This window comes from Anarhichas minor, unplaced genomic scaffold (assembly GCF_050575085.1).
Source record: "Anarhichas minor isolate MPS153535 unplaced genomic scaffold, ASM5057508v1 ptg000058l, whole genome shotgun sequence".
Lineage (NCBI taxonomy): Eukaryota > Metazoa > Chordata > Actinopteri > Perciformes > Anarhichadidae > Anarhichas > Anarhichas minor.
In genome coordinates, this window is record NW_027466504.1 from 4,423,805 (window position 1) to 4,434,164 (window position 10,360).

The window sequence follows — 10,360 nt, forward strand, 5'->3', positions numbered from 1 at the left end:
AGTTCTTCATGTTGTTACCATAAGAAGTAAACACAACGTTTAACATGCAGGTATGGAGATGCACATGAATGCAAAAAAAATGTGCACCACACACACAGACAACACAAAGCTACTATGCGGTGAGCAGATGTCTGGAAATTCCCTGCTCAGCCATGACATGGGGGTACTTGCACAGTCATGAAAGGTTTTCGAGTGTGCCGATCTTCCATTATTGACATTGACTAACTGCAAGACTTGCCGAGACAATTAAGAGGCGGAAATCTCGTTTCACTCCCCCAAAACACAGCACTGTAAATGCGGTGAGTTCTGTGTTCCCACAGATATCCGTTGGCAGATAGAAAGCGGTCCGCACTCCAACGTCACAAAGAAATCTATCGAAAAGTAAATATTTAACCACAAAGAGTCCCAGACATGAGTGAGCATTTCTGCACATAAAGTGGCTGATTAAACCTCGTGGAGGGAATGTTGAGAGGATGGAGAGTATTATCATGAATGGAGATGACTGATCCATCACTGCAAACATCTCTCACTAAACCTCTTAGAATTGCAGGCTAGAATTTGATTTACGTAGCCCAATATCACAAATGACAAATTAGGGGCTTTACAATAAAATCAAAATAGTTTGTAAAGTTGTCATTAAGGAGTGTCTCTATTATTCCTTTCACTCCATCAGAATGCATTCAAACACATTAGTTATGCTTTGTAGAAGGTAGAGGTGGTGTCCCCCTACTAATATTAGGGTGTAAATGTGTTTAAAATGAAAACGCCATCCATCTATCCAATGAAAATTAACAAAACGTACCCTCGGACATGAAGCATATACTGTCAGTATCACAACAATAAGCCAGCTCAACCAACAGCAACTGTACTGTTTGGAGCCAATGACCTGCAATAACAAAAGGATGAGTTTCAGAAGCTGAAGCATAAAATCCACTCTAATGCCTGAGATGGTGGTGGGTCTCCCATCTCACATAAGAAACTGGATGTAAATTGATGTCCTGAAGGAATGTCTGTTCTGCTGAGACATGTCGCTGGGGTTTTGTATTAGGGGATGTCCTTACTCTGGTGGGCATGTCACTGCAACATTTAGCACCAAATTCAGTGAGACTCTTCTTGTATTGTTACCACAGAAAAAAAGAGGGTTTAGCTCTGGAACTCTAAATCGTTATATATATATTTATTTTTTTGCTGAAAAGCTTTGTCCAAAATAAATAAATAAACAAATAAATGTATACATTTGAATTCATTTATAATAATTGTTGTCCACATTATTGTGGCTGTGTTGAATGCTAAAACAAAATTGAAATTATTTGATACATTTAATAAAAACATTTTTTGTTATTGTAATTCTGTAGGGCCGCTATTTCACACAAATGTTGTTTGCTTGATACAGTTACTGCAAAATGTGCTGTTTCCTCCCTTTTTTTAAATGCCTTCTAATCTGGAGCTCTCCTGATTCAAAAAACAGTTCCTGTGAGCAAATGAGGTCAGGCATGGGCACCCCTGCATTTCAAAACAACACTTCATTATGATACAGAAATGAGAGGTAAGGGAGGGGGAGGGGGTCGGAAAAGAATCAATACAGACACATATACAGCAATAATGAGTGCTCTTTAAGAAAAGTGGCATTTTGTAAAGCTTGCATAGGCCGTAAGGAGGTGCTTCGAGCGCCCCCTGCTGGCAACTTTAGAGTAGACACTACTTCCTTTTTTATTTCTATTTTTATAATTACTATTATTAATAGTATTTAATTATTGTTTATTTATTGTTTTATTTTTATAATTTGAGTTATTTTTTTATTCAATTTTTTAGACCCTTCTTCCTCGTGTATTGCTATCACCGGAAAATACGTAGTTGTATCTTCAAAATAAATGTATTGGATTTGTCAATCGTGTTTGTAATTATTAGAAAAGTACTGAGTCACTGGACTTTCTTGTATTTCATGCTGTATGTGTAATTCCAGTTCAGTTCAACATTCTTTATTTCCCACATTTCTGTTAAATTGCCTCCACCACATTGTTCGGCTATTTGTATGTGTTGTGAAATGTTGTTTTTGAAGGCTTTCATGACTTATGTTGTATTTATTTTGCTACAGATTATATAATTATTTGAGAATAAAGTACATATCAATGGGGGCATTTAGACAGAAAATGTCCGTCCGTTTTGTTTTTAATTGTGCGGAACGTTGCTTTTCTGGTCAGATCACATTTATTCTGAAGGATCCAGGCCGGAAAGCGTAATGTTGTTGAGGCTCGCGGAACACGCGCGAGGGAAATTGAGTCGTTAACGTGAGTGCGAAGAAGGCAACAAAGTAACTTAGATAAAGTTAGGAGGTCGTTTTATTTCGTGTTAAATGTTTTTTTGCCGCAATAGCACGCACTGGAGCAGTTGACCAGCCAACGGAGGTCACATTATTAGCAACTAAGCTAAGTAACTTCACCCTGTAAGCGCAGAGTGTGTACGTTTGTTAGCCCGCTAGCCAAGCATAGCTAACTTCACTGGCGACTGTAAGTAACGTCGACGTTAAGCCACTAAGCTAAGTTGTACTTTAGTATAAACCATTTCACTTGCTGTTTTTTTTCCTCCAGACCTAAAGAAAAAAAAAGAGACGTTTGTTGTAGTGTCGTTAGCTGCCGTTGGGAATGTCGCCTCCTCTGTGTCTGTCGTTGTACGGTCGCAGGAGTCATGAAGGGTCAACGAACATATTAGACAGCGATTCAGAGGAAGAGGTACGTTCACTGACCTTTGTATTTAACGTTACTCAGACTGTCTTAAACGTCACTTAATTCATAAGTAAGACTATTTCCATTTTCTTACCTTTCTGACAACTGACAATTATATTCCCCATCTCTGCGCTGTGCTGCTTACCTGCCGGTAACATGTAACGTGAATGCCTCAACTGACACCTAAAGTAACACGTAGTATTGCTTTAATACTAGCTAGCCTTTGAAGCTGACATGACTTCATGCAATGCAAATGCAGCTGCGTGGCTTTTTTTAAAGCTGTAACCATTGACTGTGGATTTTGTGTCCTTTCCCACAGACCAAGCTCCCCCTCAAACAGTTCTATCCATACATCCGCTGTGCCCTTTGCTGTGGCTTCCTCATCGATGCTACCACCATCACGGAGTGCCTGCACACATGTGAGTCATATCTCAGGTCTATGTTAGCCTTGGAGCTCTCAGAGGAGCTTCATGGAGTGCCACACGAGTACATATCATTGATTGGGTTTCTCCTTTGGGAATCAAACTTTTTGGAATACAGTGAGGCTCACAGGAAACAAGGGGATTGACGTGCAAAAAGGATCCCGACTGGGGATGCAGTGGTTTTATATCAGGATGCCCGTACAAACATTTAATTCCGACCATGATGTCTCTGTGCCACATACGTCCGAGATTACACAAGAGGACACCTGATAAACCGTGCAATATGTCAGCCAATACACTGACAAGAGAAATGACCTCCAGTGTCTCCATTGTTTTTCAAGCAATGATCTTTGACAAGTTGACAAAACATACTGCTCACTAAATATCTCAAGCATGCTATAACAATAATTTTCCAAACATGTTTTTAAAAAAAATATAGCTATTTGGTCTCAAATATTGATCTGTATATCGGACATAAAAATTCCTATTAGTCTGGCTATGCGACATGCATAATGTCCCGACTGTGTCTGACATTGCGATGTGTTTTGTCTTCCCCTAGTTTGCAAAAACTGCATCGTGAAGCACTTTTTCCACAGCAACAGGTGTCCCACGTGCAGCATCGTTGTCCACCAGACACAACCACTGTACAACATCAGGTAGGTCTGGTAGTTCTCCACCTATTGGCTGATATGGATCCCCCACCGTACATGTTAAATGAATAGATGGTCGTCAACCAAAACATTTTTCATAGTCCAGTTTTAAGTTATTCAGGAGGAAAAGGTTTTTATAAGTGTGGGGACTTATATAATATATAATATATAAAACTATATAATTATTCTGGAAATTGGAATGCATTCATTTTCTTGTACGTGGAGTTGTTTTTGTTGTCAAGACTGGATTTTTGACATGATGAATTCTGGAAATGTATGGATTTTAGGATTGCTAATCTGCTGTCAATAAAGCAGTCAGTGTTGAGCTTAAAACTCTTTTCCTCTGTCTTTTCTGCAGGCCTGACAGACAGCTGCAGGATATTGTTTACAAAATGGTTCCCTTCCTGGAGGAGTGTAAGTACAGTATAAAAAGTTGGATGTAGTTTAAGGTTATTCATGTACATTATGTGTAATTTTCTGTTTGAATTCTAATGTGAACTCTTTTATTTTGTGCAACAGCTGAAAGAAAGCAAATGTGTAACTTCTACAAAGAGAGAGGGCTGGCGGTGCCAAAACCAGGTAACCGCTCACTACTAAAGGTTTAAGTACGAACGCTTGTGATCCTCTGCTGTGAGTAATGTAACATACGATGTTTCACTGTCATTCTGGGTTAGAAATACACACAGCTCATTCTGTGTGAATCAGTTCTACACACCTGAACATATTCCGCATAGAATATGCAGATCCGGGCTGATATTTTGCTCCTTAAGTGTCAGGTTTTACTAACTGTTATTTTAGTTTGTAAGCAATCGTAAAAAACTGAATACCTGGGGGTCCAAAGATAGATTTATTTAGCATACGTTTTCGAGCTGAATGTGGCAGGGTTCCCAAGTCACGTCACATGGTAGCAGATGCAGGTTATTACTTAAGATGCTGAAATGCTCAGTGATGTGAGTTACATTGTCCTCAAAATGTAAATATTAGTCACTGCTGGCTGGTGATTGGTCATTCAGTCTATGAATCAATTTGTGATCATTTCTAAGCACATTCGAGATTATTTCATAGATAAGTTATAGCCTTGGACTGCATGATCAGACCTCCACAGACAGGAACGTATTCGTGAATGCAGCGATCCCTGTCATGCCACTTAGAGCATCACTAAAAATGTCCTGGAACAGGCCAGAAAAATGGGTTCTCTAGAAAAGAGGGAACCCTGTGGGGTCAACCACACACACACTTCTCTGCTATTGGTTGAGGCTTCTACTTTGCCGGTTAAAGTTCGCCACTGGAAGCGGATGTTTTGTTCGCCCCCTTCACTCACGTAGAATGGAAGTGAACCACCCTGTGTTGTTTTCTCTCTGCTGCTCTGCAGTGGTGGTCTCCCCTCCGGGTCCCGTGGCGATAAAGAGGCAGAAGAAGGAAAACATTCCCCAGTCCATGTTCACCATTCCTCCTGAGCTGGACGTGTCTCTGCTGCTGGATTTTGTTGGGTAAGGATCTAAAGCTGCTCTCCAGCATTAGTTAGCAGCTATATAAGCAACGAAAGCTTCTCAGACATTCTGCATATGTAGATATGATTTAAAGGCACGACACAAAGGAAATGTTGTTTGCAAATTTATTAATCCCCGTTGATTACGGATCTTCACTGGTTTTCATTGGCTCATCTCGATAGTGGGATGTTGTAATTGGTTAATTAGACACACCTGGTGTCAGGTTGCATTCTGATTCAGATTCAGATTTTGCTGTCTGTTTCCTTCCAACAGTGTTCTAACAACAAGTCTTACCAACAACCATTTTCCCAGCAGACATTGAACTTGTCATAGCAGTAAAAGCACAGGTGTAACTAATCACATTAACAACGCAGCTAATCAGAAGACATGCTCAGCACCCTGCGGCTCGCAGCCCGATAAACGGATGAAAATGAAATGTTTTTAATCACATTAGGGCTTTTGCAGCTATGACATGTTCAAAAGTCTTTTGTGAAAAAGGTCTAGTTGTGTTCTCTATGTCCCGCACAGAAAGTGCAAACTCCCAAGTCAGTTCAGTGTGAAGTAGCAGTGCCGTCACAGCTAGGGTGAAACCATAACCTGCACGCTCATTGCTGTTAATTTGCCTTGTGTTCCAGGTGTAAATCATTACCTAATTAACAAACAGGCAACCACTGCTGCTCTCTAGTCTCTTGTTGTTATAGACGATAAATAAATGAATGACCAGCTCCAGGCGTATTTCTTCTCCTTTGAGGAAAAAGTGGAACCCAGTTTAATGCAGTTACCCTCCAGTTACATATACCTGCCACTAGATGGTCCCATTGTCTTCAATTGAATACTTGCTATGTAACAATAAGTTGTCCTCACTCATTGACTGCGCTTTTGCTTTCAGGGCTGAAGAGGGCATCGATAACTACAAGGTAACAACGGAAATGACACTCCTTTATAGTCTTTGAATCAGTTCCATTCTTCTGCAGAACTTTGATTGAGTGTGTTCCACTCTGACCTCCCTGTCCCCGTTCAGCCCTTAGAGAGGCGGTACGTCCGCGTGTCGGGTGAGGCGACTGTCCGCCACGTGGAGCTGTTCATCAGGAGGAAGATGGAGCTGAGCGCCACCTGCCAGGTGAGTCTGCCAGGCTCTCAGCTGGTGACAGGACAGGACCGCTGGCTTGATCCTGACGGTTGCTTTAGACGGACTTGGAAGCGGGACGGCAAAGGAAGCCGGCATTACAGCACATAGTGTAGGAGGGCACAGGGGACAGGGTCACGCTGGTGTGTGTGAATCAGTGGGGGCCTTTTACAGGTGTTCTACTTCCTCAATAGCCAAAACTTACCTGTCTGAAATAGAAAATATAGGCCTATCAATAAATACATAAAACCATCAGAGATTTGAACAGTTGGACAAAAAAATTATTCAAATTGTAAATGTTTTCCTTTAACTTTATTGTTGTAATTTACATAAAAACAGACAATTCAAAGGATGAGGATATAAATGATTGTACTTTTCTTTAAATAGTTGCTATTTTGGGGGGTGTTAGTTGTTAAATCATGTGTTATAAGCTGCTTTGAACTCGTGTTAGGAAGTTAAATAAGTCACAATTCCATCTCTAATATATATTTTATGTTGCTGCTCAAGTTTCTCACAAACACTACATTTTACTAGATTACATTTGAACACGTCATAACGTTGTAATTTACCCACGTGCTTGAACGCACCATATTGTAACCAAGCTGAGCCTCAGCAGGTGATTTCTTGACTACATAAATGTACACTGAAGTCCAAACTTAACATGTTCGTGTTGCACGTAAATAGTTTTTACAAATTGTAAAAGGTCTTTGAAAAGATGATTATAACTTTATCACAATAAAAGTCACATGACTAGCCGAGAACGTTGATAAATACAGCCGGGTCTACTGCGGACACAACAGGAGTTATAAGGAGTTAGAATAGAAAGTGCACAGCTGTCGGAAAACGTGTGTAAGTCTGCAGTTTATCAGTCAAGTGTATAAACTACACTGTAGACTGGACTCTCTGCTAACAGTTACAGGCAAAACTTGTGTCAAAAGTGTGTTAATAAGTAGATGTGCGTCTGCTGTCTCAAAGGAGTCAAAGGCGACTGGACTGTGTGGTCTTGAAGAGGTTTCCTCAGTTTTGTTGACTGTTGAGAACTTTTCACCTCATCGTGAGACTCGTGTTAACGTCGGCCATTTATCCAAAGAATGGAAACATGAGCGGAGAAAAAAAGAGAAATGCACATGTGAACACTCGGGAGACGAAACACCTGCTGGGTATGAGCAGAAATGCCCAACATAAGAGGGCAAATGCTCGGGTCAAAACTCAACAGGGTGCCTGCATCTAAAGTACAACGGACACTCCTTAAGAACACGCTTAATCTGATTATATTCACATAATTAGTGCAGCGATACCACGCGTCTGTCTCACAGCAGTGGGAGAGGCCTCATGATTCCAAATATGAGTGTTACAAACAGGCGTCCTCCCTTTCCTCAGAGACGAACAGAAACACTAAAGTGGGTTCAGGTGATGGTGCGTTTGGTAATTAGGAACACGTGGAGGAGGATTAGCAGCTTATGTTGATTTCCCGGCCTGTCTGGATGAACCTAGAGAGGACAGAGAAAGAGACTAACGAGAGGTCACCGGTCATTGTAGCAGCGGTCACAACCGTTGTATAACTGCTCCTTTAAATTCTCATATTGTTATAACACTTTTTTTAAATCATTGGATCTGAGTAGTTGTAGTCTAACCCATCACCTCCTTCCAGTTTCTCATAAATATCCAAGGCTTCCCTCGTATGTTCAGTGTTGTGGTCAGTCAGAGTTTTGTGTAGGACCGACCTGAATGCCTTGAAACTTACTGGCATAATCACGAAAAACTGTTTCTCTGTGTCCTGCAGGTGGACGTGGTTTGTGGAGACCACCTCCTGGATCACTACCAGTCACTCAAAGACATACAGAACTCTGTGGGCGAAGAGGCACTACAGGTGAGCCCCTAAAAAAACGCACGATCGGAACCAAACCGTAACCTAAATGATGGAAACTATGCGGGTACTTTTAGGTGATGCTTTTGGTGTTGTGTCCCTTCTGCTCCAGGACGGTCTGCTGGTGCTGCACTTTGGCCTGGTCCTGCCCTCCCAGTCTTTAGAACAAGAGGGGTGAACAGAACTTTTGGGTTTTGTTTCTCTTCATCAGACTCTTGTGACAATGTGCAGTAAAGTTTCTACACTGGCATTATAGGTACTCCACAGCTGCCCAGGATGTCTTGTTGAGATCGTCTCTTTCTGCCAGCAAAATGTTTGGTATGGTGGCCGGCAAGACATTCCTCAACCTCAACTCCTCCGCTCACGCCGTAGCGTCAAATGTTCAACTCGAGACTCATTGACTCGTATTCAGGGCGAGCCATGTGTCTGCAGTGTGCTTCCACTGACTGCTGCTGTAGCTGAAACTGTACTCTGCTTCTGTCAGTGGGTCTGTAACTTTGAAGCAGTCAGTCTGTGACGGTGACACAACGTCTCGTCTGAAAAGATGCAACAGTCGACTTTAGCTATTTTTTTCTATTTATGCTCTCAAGGGCCGAGTGGGATTTCAGATGAACAGTTGAGATTTTTAAAGGGCTTGAAACTACAACTACCAAAGGTGTGTGTGTGTGTGTGTGTGTGTGTGTGTGTGTGTGTGTGTGTGTGTGTGTGTGTGTGTGTGTGTGTGTGTGTGTTAGTTATGGAGTTCAGATCTACACTCTGTTTTTAATTACAACGTGCTTCTTGTTGATTTACTCATTAATTTAAAAAGCTTTTGTACAGGCCGTCTTCTTGATTCTCACCGGATGACAAAAGTAGTTTTGTATAATCTTTGATATGTTTTTTTAAAAATACCTCTCCTACTTGCTTTTGTCAGAATGAATTAATAAATGACTGCAGACTGGTAAATGTTTCCTGTTTTGTGTTAATTTCAAGCCTACAATATTTATTACAGCATACAGAAAATGTACATAATTGTTCAGTCTACTAGCACTTATGTACTTGTTTAATAAGTTTTTACAATTAATTCTTAATTTCAAAGGCCAAATATTTCCTTTCAGTAGAAGTGGTTAGCGAGCGGCTCAAAGTCAAACTTTTAAATAAAGGTTAAATAAAAGTGCTGCAAATCCTTGGATTTGATACAGAAGTCAGGAAACCAGTAGAATTATGCACGTAAGGTTTATCATCTTTGAAAATGTTAGATATAGTTACACGAACTACCTCTTTATCTCTCTTCTCTGCTGATGTCGAAAACTACCAGTAGCTACAACCTCAGGTCAATCATGCAGACACATTTTATTTATATATATATACATATATACATACAGTATATTATTCCTAGAACCTGCACCATTTTTGGTCAAAGTGCTTTTAAAGTTTCTGCACCCTCATCTAATTATTTTATAAGCATGCAAGCTATATAAAGTATTAAGGAGCATTTTAGCACTGACTTTACGAAGTATTTGATTGATGCAATATGTAGTTTTTTAAAATTCTCTGTTTCTATCTGGTGCTTGTGTGAAACGTCAGAGAACATCCTCATGTAGTTATGAATACATGGATTTGTATAATAAAAGAGAAAACCATTAGTCAGTCATGTGACTTTATTCATCTCAACTGAAACAGCAGCAAATATTTTTTTTTCAGTAGGTGTATACATTGACACTGCAGCTAGTTGGACTAACGTACTGAATATTTTTCACAGCTAATGCTTTACAGTGTGTAACATGGTAATAAACCACGATGGCTATTCCAACACAGAATACTGTAGCGGTTATGTTAGCAACGCAGAGCATATCTAAACTTTGTAATGTCATGAAACCACAAAATGCAACGCACGGTCATCCTCCACACACCCTGAAGTGCTTTATTAATTATAAGGAGACTGTTGCTATTCACATTGCAGTTTACCTCTCTTTAAGTTCAACATCATACCACAACATGAAAAGATGCTGCAACAACAGACACGTGGAACTACGCTAACGTTCAAGTCTATCTTTTTTTCCTTTCTCTCACATGTCAGTAAAATTCGTCCCCGGAACTTTC

At 40.5% G+C, this 10,360-nt stretch overlaps 1 protein-coding gene across 2 annotated transcripts; it reads left to right on the forward strand.

Annotated features, from left to right (window-relative positions):
* The first annotated feature begins 2,233 nt into the window (after nucleotides 1-2,233).
* Nucleotides 2,234-9,223, forward strand: pcgf6 (polycomb group ring finger 6). Of its 2 annotated transcripts, XM_076077020.1 has the most exons (11): nucleotides 2,234-2,507; nucleotides 2,589-2,729; nucleotides 3,043-3,142; nucleotides 3,705-3,801; nucleotides 4,154-4,209; nucleotides 4,315-4,374; nucleotides 5,168-5,285; nucleotides 6,175-6,202; nucleotides 6,307-6,405; nucleotides 8,195-8,281; nucleotides 8,391-9,223. In XM_076077020.1, exons 2-11 carry the CDS (start codon nucleotides 2,643-2,645, stop codon nucleotides 8,454-8,456), a joined length of 798 nt encoding a protein of 265 aa, XP_075933135.1. In that variant the 5' UTR covers nucleotides 2,234-2,507; nucleotides 2,589-2,642; the 3' UTR covers nucleotides 8,457-9,223. The 2 variants fall into 2 exon arrangements, with proteins under 2 accessions (XP_075933135.1, XP_075933136.1); XM_076077021.1 differs by having other exon boundaries at nucleotides 2,234-2,729.
* The last annotated feature ends 1,137 nt before the right edge of the window (nucleotides 9,224-10,360 follow it).

Excerpts from the sequence above, each read along its gene's own strand:
- pcgf6 (XM_076077021.1), top strand. The coding sequence starts at position 2,643 with ATGTCGCCTCCTCTGTGTCTGTCGTTGTACGGTCGCAGGAGTCATGAA. Across the intron at positions 3,143-3,704 it reads CACGGAGTGCCTGCACACAT|TTTGCAAAAACTGCATCGTG; the intron begins GTGAGTCATATC and ends GTCTTCCCCTAG. Across the intron at positions 8,282-8,390 it reads TGGGCGAAGAGGCACTACAG|GACGGTCTGCTGGTGCTGCA; the intron begins GTGAGCCCCTAA and ends CTTCTGCTCCAG.